Source organism: Bombina bombina, chromosome 8, assembly GCF_027579735.1.
Source record: "Bombina bombina isolate aBomBom1 chromosome 8, aBomBom1.pri, whole genome shotgun sequence".
Taxonomy (NCBI): Eukaryota; Metazoa; Chordata; class Amphibia; order Anura; family Bombinatoridae; genus Bombina; species Bombina bombina.
The window spans coordinates 313,784,292-313,803,188 of NC_069506.1; the positions used below are offsets into that span (position 1 = coordinate 313,784,292).

At 35.6% G+C, this 18,897-nt stretch overlaps 1 protein-coding gene across 1 annotated transcript in view; it reads left to right on the forward strand.

The window, feature by feature from the left end:
• Positions 1 to 9,053, forward strand: part of GLB1L2 (galactosidase beta 1 like 2) — a 272,576-nt gene extending 263,523 nt beyond the window's left edge. The window contains exons 17-19 of the mRNA XM_053691520.1: positions 2,790 to 2,901; positions 4,897 to 5,013; positions 5,100 to 9,053. Coding sequence (XP_053547495.1) covers positions 2,790 to 2,901; positions 4,897 to 5,013; positions 5,100 to 5,186 — 316 coding nt within the window. The 3' untranslated portion in view covers positions 5,187 to 9,053. The remainder of the gene's footprint in view (positions 1 to 2,789; positions 2,902 to 4,896; positions 5,014 to 5,099) is intronic.
• The last annotated feature ends 9,844 nt before the right edge of the window (positions 9,054 to 18,897 follow it).

Genomic DNA, 18,897 nt, shown 5'->3' on the forward strand with positions numbered 1-18,897 from the left:
AAATGTTAAATATTTTCTTCCCTGCCCTTTAAAAGTTACAGTAAAGTATAAATTAAACTATCATGTTTAGGATAGAACATGCAATTGAAACAACAACTTTCTGATTTATTTTTATTATCACATTTATCTCGTTCTCTTGGTATTCTTTATTGAAGAGTAAACCTAGGTAGGCTCATAGGAGTTCATGAGTTTGCACATGTCCTTAGTACTGTATGGAAGCAATGTCTGCAACAATGCTATACATTATTGCAAACACTGCTGCCACAGATTGCTAAAGACCCATGCACTCCTGTGAGCTTTCCTTTGTTTACTTTTCAAAAAAAGGCTACCAAGAGGATGCAGCCATTTTGGAAAAAAAATAAAAAATCGGAAAGTTTTTTAAAACATCATGCTGTATCTAAACCAAGTAAGCTTAATTTTGTGTTCCATGTCTATTTAAAATCACAATACAAGGGGTCTTATTGAGAAGAAAAATAATCTCAACTAAGGTGATCCTTTTTTTTGGATCTTGGTTGATGTGTCATTATCTATTTATATTCAACATCAATTATGGTTAAAGGATATTTGTTCCATTTTGAGTTATTATTCCAGCTATAGTAATAATCTATGGAACAAATTTTTGACAATATTTAGTTTTTGTTTTGATGAGAAACTAACCAGCTGTGGGTAACATTCCCCCCTCTTAATCTAACCTCTTTATGGGTGGTGGGACGTGTTCCACATCCTACAGAGATAAAAAGCCATTTCATCATCAGATATATTTTTTGGCAGTTTGATTGATGATTTGGTAGCGAAATGATTTTGGTAACTGCCAAGGAAATTTTAAATTATATTAATGTTAACGAGTGTCACCTGAGGTTTAATATGATGATGGATATGAAGATTAGGTTTTTGGATGTGACATTAATTGAGAATTCAGCAGGTAACACATTGCTACATGCCAATGCTTGTCATACACCACATGTTCATTACGGCTATTCCAAAAGGAGAGTTTATTAGACTAAAACATAATTATTCTTCAGATGATGTATAGCACAGGCCTACAGGCACATTCATTTACAGATTAGTTTCTCAGTAATACTCGAAAACTTAAGTAGAGATTCATGTCTCAGCGATGCTCAGAAACAAAGGTACACAATAATTAAACACTTCTATAACATGTTTGAAAGAGTACTATCTAAACATGTTTAACCTTTTTTTGAAAAATATTAATATAACACATTCAACACAGTTATATTAATACACTTTTTACCTCTGTGAATACCTTGTATCTAAGCCTCTGCAGACTGCTACCATATTTCAGTTCTCTTGGCAGACTTGCATCTTAGCCAATCAGTGCTGACTCCTAAATAACTCCATGGGAGTGAGCACATTGTTATCTATATGGCACACATGAACTAGCGCTGTCAAAACACGCTGAGAAAAACTGTCAAAATGCACTGAAATAAGAGGCAGCCTTTAAGGGTTTAGAATGTAGCATATGAGCCTACCTAGGTTTAGCTTTCAACAAAAAATACCAAGAGATCAAAGCAAATTTGATGATAAAAGTAAATTGGAAAGTTGTTTAAAATTGCACGCCCTATCTGAATCATGAAAGTTTAATTTTGACTAGACTGTCCCTTTAAGTGAAAATTATATACTTTGAAACAGGAAGTGAATGATTGCTTACAAAAACTCCACTGCTTATTGGCTTATAAGAAAATTTTAGAACATCCCATAAAATATTGGTACATTAAGCACAAGAATATCTATTAAAAAAACAATTCATTCTAAATTAGGTGAAACGCAAATAAAACATTTGAGTACAATGTCTCTTTAAAATAAGAATAATTTGTTAAACAGTATCAACACAGATAGAATATAGAACACTCTAAAGAGAATATTGTACTGTGTGTCACTAAATTATTCACTTAAATGAATCTAAGTGCGTCACATTACACAGGATGTTATTTCCATACTGTGTGTATTTTGCTGTCATTTTTATTCCAGGATTATCCAGAACTCTTTACAATATTTTGTTGCCCTCTATGCTACCGACAACCTGTTCAAATGTATGAACGCAATTTGCCAAAAATAAAAATGAGGCAAACAGTTTAGTATTAATTCATATATCACAAGGGCCACTTCCCATGTAATATATTTTATTATATGTACTTAAATATTTTATATGTGGTGTAAAAAAAAACAAAAAAAAAAAAACTTCCCACTGATTACATTTTAGAGTATATTAAAAATGTTAGATTCCTACTATTAGTAACATAGGATTTTCATTGTGCCATATTTCCCTTTTCAAGTAAAAACTATGAGGCGATCCCCACAAGGAGGCAGCAGAGAGTAGGATTTAAAGATGTTGGATTTTCATTTTGGTACCAGACAGTACAGGAGATTAAATAAAGTCTGGAATGTGAATCTGTATTTTATTTTTTTTTAACCTGGAATTAATCAGACTTCATTTGCTCTGCCATTTCCCTTATTTTGAGTGCTGTTTTTTCTTACTGCAGTGTCCCCCTTAATATAGATTTTTTTTAATATATAACTCTGTGCAGTGTGTTCTGCTGGTTTCACAAAATAAATGAAATTGCACCTCCGTCCTGCTGGTATAATACATTTTTTGGAGCAATATGAGGTAAACTCTATGTGATACATTTTCTATTCTCATCTGTTTGATTGATTTTCTTTACTCAATAGCAAAGTCATCCCGAATCCGTTGTTTTATTCTGGTGCTTTTGTGTCTGCATTGTGATCATGTTATATATGTGCTGTGTTACTTTTGTGTGTGGTCCTTTTAGCCTGTATTCTGTGCCCTGGATGGAGCCTACAGAAGAGAAGAAAGGACCTGTTTTCTGTAGAGCCGTCTTAGACACTGGTTCTTCACCCATGGATACTTTCCTTAATATGAGGGTACGTGAAAACCCCAAATCATGATTATTTTGTTTTTGCTTAACAACAAGTCCAGCATTTTCATTTCATTTTACTTCAGACAGTAATATCTGCTATTCATATCAAATGTACAGTCATGCCACAGCTTAAAGGGACATGAAAGACAAAATTAATAGGGATAGTCAGATGTATACTTTCATGATTCAGATAGATCATGCAATTTTAAGCAACTTTCTAATTTAATCCAATTATCAATTTGTCTCCGTTTTTTTGGTTTGTTTATATAAAAAAGCTGGAAAGTAAGCTTAGGAGCCATCCCATTTTTGGTTCAGCACCTGGGTAGCGCTTGCTGATGGATGGCTACATTTAGACACCAATCAGCAAGCACTACCCAGGTGCTGAACCAAAAATGGTCCGGCTCCTAAGCTTACATTCCAGTTTTTTAAAATGAAGATACCAAGATAATGAAGAAAATTTGATAATATAGGTAAATTAGAAAGTTGCTTAAAATTGCCTGCTCTATCTGAATCATGAAAGTTTAATTTTGACTATACTATCCCTTTAAGAGCATTCCAGATAAGCTCAGGCACATTATATATTAGTAGTTTTTGCATCAATATGTTTAACAGTGTTTTACATTGTTGCAAACACTGCTGCTATATAGTGCACACCAATTTATCCTTACCAGCACCATATAGAGCTCAGGACAATTGCATGAGCCTGCTTGGGTATGTTCTTCAATAAAGCATAGCAAGAAAAATGAATTAGGTAAAAAAATAACGGGCCAGATTACAAATGGAGCGCTATTTAACACACGCTGGCGTGTTAACTCTGCTAGAAGTAAGTTTTTTGCACACGTAGGGTAGCGCTCGTAGTACAAGTTGAAAGTAAAATGTTTTTGTTTGCGTGCTAACCCGATAAAAAAAGACAAACTTAGGATATCAGCAGCATTCAACACACCAACTACTAGTGCCTTTTCAACTCTCTCCACAATCTCCGGTGCAACAACCTACAAAACACAGCTAGATATATATATACATATATATATATATATATATATATATATATATATATATATGATTTTATATAGGTATAGATATATATAGCAATATCTATTTATAAATACATATAACATATTCTGCTATGTGCAGAGCATTGGAATGCGAAGTATTTACAGTAAATACACACTATAACACTTTATTAAAAATTAATATTGCATAAATATGCTTTAACGTGTTTTCAGCTACTTAACTGCAAAGGGCTCCAATGCACTTCTATATTTGTCTATATATGTGTACATATGTACAGTACAGTATTTATGTGTTTATAGGTGTGTATATGCCTGTGGCTACATATATATATACACATTTAAATACATAAATACATCTGTACTATCACATATATGTATACATTTACATCTTTAGAGATGTATATGTATGTGTCATATCTTTGACACCTTATAACGTTTTGGTGCAATTTTTTAAAAATAATTTGTATTTCATATTGTTATTATAAGTGTAATTTTACAGGTATTTTTGATGTCTTTTGTGACACTTATTTGTTTTGCGAAACCGTTAACCAGAGCTCTGAGGACACGCTATCCTGACGAGCGTTAACTTCAATTGCGCTAAAGCGGTTGCGTTTACCTTAAACTTGTAATATGAGCGCTACACCCGACGCACCCAGACAGACGCAATAAACCCCTTTTTGATTGCGCGTAACAGTTAGTGTGCCACTTGTAGTCTGGCCCTAAATTGGAAAACTGTTTAAAGGGATAATGATAGATAACGCCTTCACTACCCAATCCCCAGATTTGCACAACCAACATTGTTAGATTAATATACTTTATAACATTTAAATGGGTAATAAAGGGATTATCTATAGTTTAAAACAATAACAACTCTATTGTAGACTGTCCCTTTAACATTGCATGTTCAATCTGAATCTATAAAGTCTAATGTTGACATTCTTTAAAGCAATCATCTTGACTTCTTGTATTCTTTATTTATTTTGCAGGGCTGGAAGAAAGGGGTTGTATTTGTGAATAGGAAAAACTTGGGAAGATATTGGGATATTGGACCACAGGAGACTTTGTTTTTACCTGGAAGCTGGTTATATTCAGGGAAGAACGAAGTGAGTAGAACATCATTCTAGCATACACAGCATTACACCATCTACCTTCATACTAATATCTTATTTCTATTATTTTTTTCTTCCAGATTGTTATATTTGAAGAATATGAGCCTGGTTCTACACTATACTTTGCAGACACTCCGTCTCTTGGAAGAACACAATTTGTAGATTAGTTACTCTAGTGTGAAATCTCTGGAGAGACTAATGTGGTTTTGGGAACGGACATTCATGCAGCCCTTTTCATCCAAGAAAACAGAGACTCTGGCATTCATGTGGTTTGAACCAATGTCACTGAAGGAACTTGAGCCTTTAGCCCGTGCCCTACTCTGCTTAGCTATACTACTGCTGAGCAGTCTAAGGCAAGGGGTTAAAGCTCCAGTCTGTTTGGTAGGGGGGGGGGGGGTGACGATAACAAAGCTCCAGTACTGTACACTGATTGGTGGTAGAGTGGTTGAGCAGTTTAAGGTGCTGGATTCAGGTTCTAGTCTATTTGGAGATTTGAACCCCACTGCTGCCAAAGGCTCTGTCCCTTTCATCACATCCAAGTAAGTGTGACTTGAGGACAAAGGTCTAATTATATATCTACTTTCACTATGTGAAAGAGGAAGACTTGACATTAAAGCCAAAGCCCCCTAAAATGGAAAGAACTCAAAAATACACAGAGGGGGTAGAATTTTAGTGTAGCTCACTAACTACATGAGGGGCTGGATTACTATTTTTTTATAGACATGATGATTGTACAGTTAATAGTCTACTACTAGGGATTTAGCTTTGCTAAAGCTTCACTCCCCTAACTTAAACTTAATTAACTCAAAAGGAGCTTTACATGGTCAAGCATTTAAGATTTAGCAGAAAGCAAAGCGAAGATCACAGCCCATACTGTACCTTGGCCTGTTTCACTGAGATTCCTCATGTATCTGGCCCTTCCACTGTGACCTCTTGATATTTTCAGACGTCTATTTCAGGTACAAGAGCTCCTGCTCTAACTGCGCACTTAAGTTACCAGTACTTTTGCATTTTTTATCACAGAAGCACAATATTATATAATTACAGTTATTCTTACAGCAGAGTTATAGTATAGGATGTGCAAGAATCGTGAATTGTTCCTCTCCTGGAATTATGCTGATTATATTTAAACATAAGCACCCACAGATCACCAATGCCGATGACCACCATTTTTAAAACAATTAGCAGCACGCATGTGCAGCAAACAGCCCTCTCTTGTGCGTATGTTGACACTAATATTATTATGCTTGGAGTATTTTATATTTTACAATTCTGAGGGTGCTCATGATGCCTTTTATGATAGTGAGCTGCAGTGCATTGTGGTTGTTTGAGATTGTTGGATCTTTGACAGTGATCCATTACAACTTGCACTAATTATGGGGAGTGTTGGGTACCTTTATACATTATTTGTTTTTATATTTGTATCTATATTTATAGGGATTTTCTCTCTTTTGTATTGTCTCTAGCAGACTTCATGTGCCTGTGTTTTAGTGGCCTGTATTGACAAACGCTAGAGAGTCCAGTCAGTGGGATGTAAGGTACCGTTATTTTGTGGTTCTCTCCGTAGTCACTTAGGACCTGATGGTCAAAACTCGCTGGAATGGAGAGAAATGGCACAATATTTGTAGGGGCTTTTTTTTTAGCATTATTGTGTAATTTAGGTGTTGCCCCTTCATATCCAGAACCTGCATAGCGAGAAAAGCAACTTGCAGGGTACAATTTGCCTTTATACAATTATTTGAGGGACCTCGCAATGCTGATGAGACTTGTTAGATCACAAGAGCGGGGAGCTTTAGAACATCGGGCCCTAAGAAAGAAAAAAAAGTGCAAATTTCATAACCTAGAAATCCTGCAAATCAAATAGCTGGTTTAGACAATTTGCAGCATTATGACAACCAAGGTTACTGAATTTGCTTTTAGGCCTTAGTAGGGAGCATGGGACCAATCACACTCTGTACACTAGAGGCAATTAATTATCCCTTTGTTTTCTAAGTTATTTAAGCCAATCAGAATAGCTGCTGTTTGAATTAGTTAAAGGGACAGTCAGCACCTTGTAATTACAGCATTTTTCTTCAGTCTTCCAGTCACTTCACATATCAGCAGAGTCTGAAGTATATTATAACAGTTTGCACTTTCATTGGAAACCTGCTGTAAATTGTCCCTTAACGGCTTCTAATACTTTCTATGGGACTCAAATTTATCTTCAGCATCTTGACCCCGACTGCCAATAGTGTGGTATAAAGTGCCATCGGAAGCAGTCGATACCCAAAATTGCTACACACAGCATATTTAATGGTTTGTGACCTAGCGAAAATTACACAGTAAAGTTTCCCTATCCAGCGAGCTCCATTAATTTCAATAGGAGACATCTCGCCACTCGCAGGGGCTGCCATTTTTACAATAATTCCACCAGGGCAGCCCCTCCGAGGGTCGGGGGGAAAACACATCTGATCTGGTTTAGATAATTGGCCCCTTAATGAGGTCTTGGTTAAACTACTTTGCTTTGCGTGTTCTAACGGAGAGGGCTTTAGAGAATATGGAGAAATCTCTAGTAACTAGCTCACCTGTCTCTCTAGGGCAGGGGTCAGCAACTGTGGCACCCCAGATGTTTTGGAACTACATTTCCCATGATACTCAGCCAGCCTAAAGAGTTTCTGAGCATCATGGGACATGTAGTCCCAAAACATCTGGGGTGCCAAGGTTGCTGACCCCTGCTCTAGGGGTTTGTTGTTCTGCTGCACTGAATCTCCCTTTGTAAATGGGAATTAGGGCCATACTCTGGGTTTGAGATATTTGTATGTTTTTAAAATGTGAAATCTTATTTAGTAATGAAGTTTACATTGCTGGTGCAAAAATGTAATCATACAACATTGAGCAGTTTGGCTTGAGTAATGGGTTTTTGGTTTCTGTTTGTCACCAGATTTACAAACGTCCTTATTCATTTTTAGAAATGCTTGAATATTTTGTCTGGTATTAGGCATAACCTTAGCTTAGCAGCTGTTAACGAGATAATATAAAAAAATGTTTGACTTTACAACCTTTATCTGTGATCGATCCACAATAGACACACACATATAGTTTTTAATGTGTACTAAACTAATTAATTTACATCTATGTCAGACTTCTATGTTTTAGTTAATAGATTTTCTTTATGGTTTTAAACAATGCATTTATATATAGTATTTCAGTATTTAATATATTAGATATTCATACCTTTTATTTATAAAATATGACATTGGAAACTTGTATGATTTTGTTGAATATGTGTGTACATGTTTTAAAAGTGTTTCCTCTTTTGTAATATACGGTTGAGTCTATTAATGACATCACACGACAAGCCAAAAGGTGTTTATACACGCAATGTAAATGATGTATTCTTCCTCTATCACAGACTCCAATGGTAGATGAAAGTGACCTTTTACTGCCGTACTATGTCGAGTGAAACATGTAAATGGGACACTTGCCATTATCTTTTACAGCAGTAATTTTAACTGCTATTAGCAGGCTCAAAAACACAACCATAATGTTTTAAATAACATATTTATGTATTACTGTAAAAAATATATGTTGCAGTATGTTTATTTCATGATTGGTGCCTTCTGATTCCTCCTTTGCTAAGTCGCCACAAACAATCTAATTGCTGCTATTTAAAACACTATGGGCTAGATTACAAGTGGTGTGCTATTGTTAGCGTGAGAGCAATGTGTGTTTTTGTGAACGCCACGCTCCATTAAAGTCTATGGGGAGATATAAGTTTCTACTTTCAATGAGCAATTAGTGCACTAACCTGCCTACGTTTAAAGTTTACTTTGAGCGCAGTTAGCATGCAAGCAAAAATAAACAATAGCACACCACTTGTAATCTTGCCCTCTGCTGCTTTTAATAAAGGGTTTTATGTTCTTTAAACAAGATTTTAGTTTTTTATGCTGAAGCTTTAATATGATGATAACTCTAATTGTAACAAATATGTGTAGCAATAACTTTTTTTTTTAGGAAAAACAACTGTTATAAAATAAATTTTACATGTTTTGCAATTATTGTATCTTTTTTTTATACTTAGTTTTTATTATTTCATTTCATAGATCAAAATATACTGCAGAATGAAATTGGTTCACACTAAGCAAAAAATAAATATTTATTCAGAAATTACATACAGTAAATATGTTAAAGGGATATTTAACATGTAAATCAGCTTTTAAAGAGTGCATTGTAAAATGAATGTTTTTAAAAAATTTGACCACATTAGCAAAAGATTTCAAGGTTTGCAAATCAAGAGCAGCTCAGGGATGCACCCTATAAAAAGCCGGGTGGATTCCAAATTCCTGGTCTTCTTTGCTGTGTCCAGTTCAGGGAAGGTGTAAATGAGCTTGTGTTTTGAGCTAACCAATCACAGTGTAGAATGTTGCAGGTCAGGTACATTTCACTATACTTAAAGGACATGAAACCCAAAATATTTATTTCATGATTCAGATAAGGAATACAATTTTAAACAACATTTCAATTTATTTCCGTTATTTATTTTGCTTTATTCTTCAAATATCCTTTGTTGAAGAAATAACAATGCACATGGGTGAGCCAATCACATGAGGCATCTATTTGCAGCCACCAATCAACAGCTTCTAAGCCTCTTTAGGGATGCTTTTCAACAAATAATAGCAAGATAATGAATCAAATTAGATAATAGAAGTAAAGTTGAAAGTTGTTTAAAATGGCATGCTCTTTTTAAACCATGAAAAAAAAAAATAGGTTTCATGTCCCCTTAAGTATGGTGAAGGCTTTCCTGATTCTCTGAAAGAAGTAGAACAGGAACATTTGTCTGATGTATTTCACAGCAAAAGCAGACAAAATAAATAATGAGCTTATATTGTACATTACTGTCTTCAGTTGTATGAGGAGATGTTGCGTTTGCTAGCCGTATGTCAGTTGCATACCCTTACCAAGACAGCACTTGACACATTTCTTTACAGGATTGTTTATATTATTATATTATATTTATAAGTACAAGAGGCTGTTTTAGGATTCCCAGCTTTTATTGCAGCAGTTTCTCAGACATCAGGAAGGGTAAAGAGTCAGTGGGAGGAGCCATAGGGATTTGTGGGCGTGCCAAGGCCAGTTGAGATACAGCAGTAGAGAACAGGCATTGGCTGCATAAAACAGTACAGAGTACACTGGGGTGCTCATTATGGGCTCAGTTATCAGGATGTGACTGCAGCTTTGGAGCCCTTGTGGTGTGACCAGTTCCATTAAACAGCTGGCTACAGCTATAAGTTACTATTTACCTTAACTCTGTTACTCCTCCTGCACCTGCAGCATTCTCTTATTACAAGTGCCAGTCAAGCTCCGCCCCTTCATACAGGTGACTGCCATCTTGTAAGTATTCTTACACCATGTGACAGGAGCAGTGCTCATTCACAGACCTGTGGCATTGTTGACTTTTTGGCAAACCTTATTGCCATACTTAAAGGGACAGTCTACATTTTATTACCCATTCCACATGGAGTGCATAACAAACAATGTGAAATGAATACACTTATTACTTCTGTGATTACCTTGTATCTAAGCCTCTGCAGACTGCCCCCTTATCTCAGTTCTTTTGACATACTTGCATTTTAGCCAATCTGTGCGGGCTCCTAAATAACTACACAGGAGTAAGCACAATGCTATCTATGACACACATGAGCTAGCACTGTCTAACTGTGAAAAACTGTCAAAATGCACTGAGGTGAGAGGGGGTTTGCAACCGTTTAGAAATCAGTTTGAGCCTAGCTAGGTTTAGCCTTCAACAAAGAATACCAAAAGAAAAAAGCAAATTTGATAATAAACATAAATTAGAAAGTTGCTTAAAATTGAATACAAGCTAAACGTAAGTGCAAGCTTCTGTAATGTGCACAGGGTGCAAGAAAATGCCAAGATGGCTGTTCCCAGTATAACTAGAAGGAGCTTCTGTAATGAGTCAAAAAAGAGAAATGCTCTGAAGAAAGCTGCAGACATCAGCACTTTACTCCTGTATTTGTGCTGAGCCGTTTAATATCCCTTTAAATCAGGGGAGTACTTAACATTATTCATTTGAAACTTAAAGGAACATGAAACACATTTTTTTGCTTTTATGATTAAGATAGAGCATGTGATTTTAAACAAATTTCCATTTTATTTTCTAGTATCTAATTTGTTTTGTTCTCTTGATATTGTTTGTTGAAAGAGATACCTAGGAAGACTCGGGAGCTGCTGAATGGTGGCTGCAAACATATGCCTTGTGTCATTGGCTCACTCAATGTGTTTAGCTAGCTCCCAGTAGTGAATTGCTGATTCTTCAACAAAGGATACCAAGAGATTGAATCAAATTAAATAATAGAAGTAAACTGTAAAGTTGTTTAAAATTGGATTCTCTATTTTGGGTTTCATGTCCCTTTACCAGAGATCTGACATGATATTTAAATACGACCTTATTATCCCTATTCTAGACCGGACTTTATCATGTTCTTGCTTTGTTATTCAGTTTACTCTTGTTTTAAATGCAGTTGTCACCCCAAATGAGACCGATAATGACAAAATATTACAAATGCATAAAACAAATACTATTGTTCAGACAGAGATTATAATTGTAAAATACTTCTAGTATCAAATGTACCTTGCTCTTTTAGTATTGTCTTTCATGAGAGCATACTGAGGTAGGCTCAGGAGCGGGACACAAGCCTTGAGCACTATAAAATTGTTACATACATTATTGCAAACAATATTGCCATTTGAGTTCCACGTCCCTTTAAAGCTTTGAATTTCCATGATATTACATACAAAGGCTGAGCTTCTAAAAAACGTAGAAAGTATTGATTGATTAAAACCTAATTAATTGTAAGCTAAAGGTCCTTGTCAACTTCTGTAGCCAAGGAAATGGATCGATGAACCGTGTAGCTGCAGGTGTCTGCACCAAGGATCACTTCACAGCTCCTTATTTCATTATGGACACAGTTTTACTGATGTGTAAACCTAAAGATAAGTGATGCCCTCTCAGAAACCTACAGCAATAGGGCTTTATAACATCAGAGTTGTTCACTTCTAGTTTTCAAGCCCAAGGGACATGCCAGATTTTAGGGATATCTTAGCTACAGTACTAATACGATGTTCCATTACCATGGTTACTAACCTGCTCTCATCCAAGGTAATCCTGAAATTCTGGCCAGTCAGTGGCTTCTGAGAGCTGGCACTGAAGAATCCTGTATTAGATCATCACTTTTTAAAAGCATTATTGTTTGTGACGCTTTGTGCGCTAAAACGTTAGGGTGTAAAAGTGCAAAAAGAAATGTAATGTGTTGAGTATTTTATTATTTACTGTTTCTGGGTTATAACTGTGTATATATATTGGTATATTTATTTTTGTGCCTTTACTTGCATATAACTGTGCGTTTAACCCCTACAAAATGGTTAAATACATAGTTAAAGTCAGCTTCAGAGCAGCATTGGGAACTAATGTAACACACATATTAAGCCAATGGCAAAAAGCAGATGTGTGTTATCACCAGCTAGCTCCCAGTAGTGCATTGTTGCTTCCGAGACTACCTAGATATGATTATCAACAAAATACCAAGAGAATATATTCTACTAGGCCTAGAAATGTGATGGTAAAATATTTTCAGGTCAAAATCCAGATTCTAAGGGCTTACTGGAAATTTTAACTTTCCAGGGCATTGTCTCTTGTTTTTTTTATTCTTCAAAAGTGGCTAAAAAAGAAGGCTCTTTTCCCCTGTGTGTTCTCCCCTGGTTAAATAATCAAGACGGTTTTCTCTTTAATACCGGGCAAAATGACAAAAAGGTGACTCCTTTGTAATATTTGACTCACCAGATTTAGGTACAAACATTTTTGGACAGCCAGAATGAATAGAGACTTTTATTGGCTTCCTAAGAAATATGGTTCTACTGGGGTTGTGAAGTGGATCTCAATATAATAAGCATTAAAGGGACACTGAACCCAATTTTTTTCTTTCGTGATTCAGATAGAGCATGACATTTTAAGCAACTTTCTAATTTACTCCTATTATCAAATTCTCTTCATTCTCTTGGTATCTTTATTTGAAATGCAAAAATGTAAGTTTAGATGCCGACCCATTTTTTGTAAACAACCTGGGTTGTCCTTGCTGATTGGTGGATAAATTCATCCACCAATAAAAAGTGCTGTCCAGAGTCTAAACCAAAAACAAGCTTAGATGCCTTCTTTTTCAAATAAAGAGAGCAAGAGAATGAAGAAAAATTGATAATAGGAGTAAATTAGAAAGTTGCTTAAAATTGCATGCTCTATCTAAATCACGAAAGAAAAATTTGGGTTCAGTGTCCCTTTAATTAATTAAAGTTTGAATTGATGATGTTTAGCCTCGTTATTATGTGACACTTTAAATGACGAGTTTTGGTGGTAAGGTTTTGGTGGTTATTTTGTAATTATAAAAAGATTTTTTGGATGAAGATTTCGGTAATGTTATACATATGTTTGAAATTGAGTTTTTGGTACTTAACCACTTAACAAAAATGACATACCCTGTATGTCACTGGTCGTTAAGGGGTTTTCGTCCCTATATAAAAACAAAACAAGCCCCATTGGAAAAAAGGGGTTAATTAAATATATTTATGATTACAATTTTAACATGGAATTTGGGAGGGATTCACTCTCCCATAAAAAGAAAGTACATTTTGCATTATTTAAATAGAACTAAATCTGATATTTGTTTACAAGAAACACATCTATCTCTACATGAGCACTTAACGTTAAAAGGTGCTTGGGTTAAAGATGTATTCTTTTTTTTAAAAATCAAAGATTTTTATTGAGGTTTTATATATTACAATATGTCATGTTATATGTTTCTTCACATACATAACAATTGCAGGGTTACACATCCATAGAAAAAAACCCAAAACAAAATCAATCTAAGCAATAACAACTGACTTTCTACTTAAACATATGGTAATGAAACCCCAATTTTTTATTTTTTTAGACTTTGTATAACTCCCAACTTTTCTATAGGTCACTTCTGGGCCTATACCTAATAGCTTGTATCACTGCAGGGAATTAGGGTGATATATAACCACTCATATATAACAATTGCAGGGTTAAACATCTATAAAACAAAACAAAACAAAATCAGTCTAAGCAATAACAACTGACTTTCTACTTAAACATATGGCAATGAAACCTCATTTTTTATTTTTTTAGACTTTGTATAAACTCCCGACTTTTCTATAGGTCACTTCTGGGCCTATACCTAATAGCTTGTATCACTGCAGGGAGCTAGGGTGATATATAGCCATTTACATCCTATAGTATGATAGACTAAATGTAATATAAAGATGTATTTATTATTTAATATAGGGATAATGACTTATATATAATATGACCTTCTAGATGCTACTGACAAAAGTATATAGGAGAGAAGGTCTTGACTTCTGATAATGCTGATATTGGTATAGGAAGATAATACTATTCTCATAACATAGAAGAATGACATACAATGACAAATGGAGATTAAGACTGTTGGAGAGAAGGAGTAAATGCATACAAGTTTAGGCTACTTAGTTTAAATTAACTTGTTAAAAATGGCAAAGAAGGTAGGTATGGGAGATAGAAGTAAATATGAGTATTAGGTTCCCTCTTGAGATAGTGAACTAGTTACAGCTCCTACTAATTAACATGTTGTGTCACCCTTGTATGGTGTCCAAATAAACATTGGCTAAGAGGTCCTAATATTATAAGAAGTTAAACATCATTACCAATATATCTCTCTTTGTTTGAATAAACCAGGGATTAAACAAAATGCATTAGTGATATAAGACAGCCTAGTTTGTTCATTCATGAGCTAGCTGAGCCTTAGCATAGGGAAAGGCATAATAGGTGAGGAACACATCTAGATAAATGACATCTATATTATATATTATTACCGGATAAACCTTCTGGAGAGCTATTGAATATTTGACCCAGTGTGTTAGGGAAAAAATATATACATACTAGTTTCAGTAAGAGGTTATGCCTTCCGTGAATTTCAAAATAATTTATCCGTTTGTACAACCTAACCATGACTAAAAAACCTTAGTGTGCGCATGCTATGTCAGAGCTCTAATTTATATGGACTATGCAAACAATAAGTAATAATACACAGAGCTAACTATACATTAGAAATAAACTATTATCTCACCCCAGGTGGGGAACACATACAAACGTAATACCAAGATAAGCATATCAGGTACCATTGATATATATTACTTGCTTTTGCCTCTTTAAATGAACAAATGGCGTCTCTTGAGTACTTAGAAAAAAAGAAAAATATGCCTAACATAGTGCAGTTCTGAGTGCTATTGCGATCGTTCATCTTCCATTAGCCAACTCCGGAACGAATCATAACTGTTGAACCCTGGTGTGTGACTAAGTCCTTCCAATACTGTAATAAGGCTGACTCGCCCAGCAAGAGAAAAGTACCTTTGCAGAAGTTCAGAAATCTCCCCTGTCTTATCTCCATTACAACATATCTTCCAGGTTGATGAGGATCGTGGGTATTATCCCACATCCAGTCGCGGGAGCCGGCCGCACCCCCACAACCAGGTTCCCCATACAAGAAGATAGACACAGGCCCCACGTTGAAGGTTACCGCTGAGGCTGAGGTAAGCTGGTTAGACTGGGCTGAATCACCTGTGGTGGCCTTCCGACTTGCGCAGGTCAAGACCAAATGCAAGGTCTTAGGATGAGGTTCCGATATCTGCCTTGTAACCGGTAAGTTTGATCGTGGTCGTAGGTGTGTCTGCCTCCTGAGGATTAAAATTATCGGCTCCTTCCTCTGCGTGGCCCTCTTTAACAACGGCCATGAGGTCCTGGAATCCCTTCTCTGCCTTGATGTCAATTTCTGCCAATAGATTGTGTATAGTTGCATAGTACTCCTCCATAATTAATCAGCCACAAGACTGAAAGCTGAGAATAGTAGCAGGTTAATACTGCGTTACTCGGTTACTGTAGGAACTGAGGGGGGGATAAATGAATGTGTAACGATGTTGCGGCCTTCACTTTCAGCCGGTCCTATATGTCTCCTGTTGATACAGTCATAATAATGAAGATATCTTTCTGCTTCATATCATCTCCTCCTTAGTTTTCATAAGTTGTATATTAGGATGGCTGATTAGTGAGGAGATAATCTGTAGAATATTAGAAAATCTTGAGGAGCTTCTCCATTATGCTTCTGATCATGGCCTCAGCTTGGACACGCCCCCGTATTCTTTTTATTTTAAGTCTGCACAAGGTGTTGGCTATTTTGTTAATAAATTACTTAGTTATAAGATTTTAAAAATGTGATAGTGCACATTTCTTTAGGGACACAAATCTATACAATCTGTAATGTATATGGTCCAAACAAGCAAGATTACACATTTTGGAATAAACTTGAATACAAATTAATTACATTTTTAGATACTTTTTTGATGCTGGCAAGAATAGATCATAAAAAAGCTGTATTAATTTCTACTCATAAAATTGCTAAAAGATTAATAAATTATGAGATTGTTTAATTCCTTTAGCTCCACTTTAGACCTATGATCAGTTAGATTTTACTTGTTTTTCTGCCTTTTATAATACTATTGCAAGGATTCATTTATTTCTAGGATCAAATGAGTTTGTCAATACAATTTCTGGAATTCAATTATTACATTTTAGTCTTTCTGATCATGTCCAAGTTTTATTAGAGCTAAAAAATTCTGAAATATCTTTTTTTAAATTGTCAGATTTTAGGGAATAACTAGAAAAATAATTGAACAATTTTGCAACAAACTTTCAGCATTCAGCTAACATTCAATTGTTGTGGGATACAGCTAAAGGTGTTTTAAAATCTGACATTATCTCTTATATGATAAAACTGAATCATGAAAATAAAAAAACAGATCTGTAGTGGACACAAAAGCTAGCAGAAGCGTTTGTAAACTTTTGAAATCCTTTTAACAGGCAGCATTATCTTCAAGTTAAACATGAAAGGGGACAAAATTTAAAATATCACCTAAAAGAGAACGTATTAAAAAAGACTGTCAAGTTCCATAGATATCGAAACTGTTCTGGTAAATTTCTTGAATCTCTTGTTAGATCTCAGAGAGAAAATAAATTTATAATGGAGATTAAAGTTAATAGGACAATAATGTATGAATATAAACAAATCATAAATACTTTGACAACCTATTTCCAAAATGTATATAATTCACCATGTAATAAGGAGAGTAATATAAACATTTTATGGAGCATTAGAGGTTTACACATCTATTGGAAGAAGAGGTTGGTAAAGTTATTAAAGTGCTGGCTCAATCAAAGGCTGAGGGTCCAGAGGGACTTCTTAAAATATTTTATAAAATAATAGCCATAAAATAATAATTAACAGATTTCTTATTTTAGATAAGTCGATATCTTATAATTTTAAAATCTCTATTAAAATCCTGTTACCTAAACCCAATAACGATGTATTAAAACTAGAATCTTATAGACCTATATCTTTGGTTAATCTTGATGATACAATTTGTAAAAAAAAATTGTAGTGAATTGTCTTAAGGAAGTCCTGCCAAAGATAATTCATAAGTACAAAACTAGTTTTATAGAAGGGCATTTGTCATGTGTATTATGTGTTAAGACACAATATATATTATGTAACCTCTATATCATTCTGTTAAAGGGACAGTCTACAATTAGTGATGTCGCGAATAGTTCGCGGCGAACATAGCTTGTTCGCGTTCGCCGCGGACGGCAAACATATGCGATGTTCGGTCCGCCCCCTATTCGTCATCATTGAGTAAACTTTGACCCTGTACCTCACAGTCAGCGGACACATTCCAGCCAATCAGCGGCAGACCCTCCCTCCCAGACCCTCCCACCTCCTGGACAGCATCCATTTTAGATTCATTCGGAAGCTGTATTCTTAGTGAGAGGAGGGACAGTGTAGCTGCTGCTGATTTAATAGGGAAATCGATAGCTAGGCTAGTGTATTCAGTGTCCACTACAGTCCTGAAGGACTCATCTGATCTCTGCTGTAAGGACAGCACCCCAAAAAGCCCTTTTTAGGGCTAGAACATCAGTCTGCTTTTTTTTTTTTTCCTGTGTAATCTAATTGCAGTTGCCTGCCTGCCAGCGTGTGTGTCAGGCTCACAGCGTATACTGTGCCCACTTGCCCAGTGCCACCACTCATATCTGGTGTAACAGTAGTGTACATTTTAAAAAAACAACACTTTTTTGACTGTGAAATAATAGCAGACAGCTGCCAGTACCCAAGATGGCCGCCAATAAGGCAGATTGGGAGGGTTAGAGAGCTGTTTTGGGGGGGATCAGGGAGGTTGGGGGCTAAGGGGGGATGCTACACCACAGCATATGTAAATATGCTAAAAAAAACTTTCTGCCAGTACTTAAGATGGCGGGGACAATTGTGGGGTGGGGGAGGGAAGGGAGCTGTTTGGGAGGGATCAAGGGGTCTGATGTGTCAGGTGGGAGGCTGATCTCTACACTAAAGCTAAAATTAACCCTGCAAGCTCCCTACAAACTACCTAATTAACCCCTTCACTGCTAGCCATAATACACGTGTGATGCCCAGCAGCATTTAGCGGCCTTCTAATTACCAGAAAGCAACGCCAAAGTCATATATGTTTTCTATTCTATTTCTGAACAAAGGGGATCCCAGAGAAGCATTTACAACCATTTGTGCCATAATTGCACAAGCTGTTTCTAAATAATTTCAGTGAGAAACCTAAAATTGCGAAAATTTTTTAGTTTTTTTTAAATTTGATCGCATTTGGCGGTGAAATGGTGGCATTAAATATACCAAAATGGGCCTAGATCAATACTTTGGGTTGTCTACTACACTACACTTAAGCTAAAATTAACTCTACAAG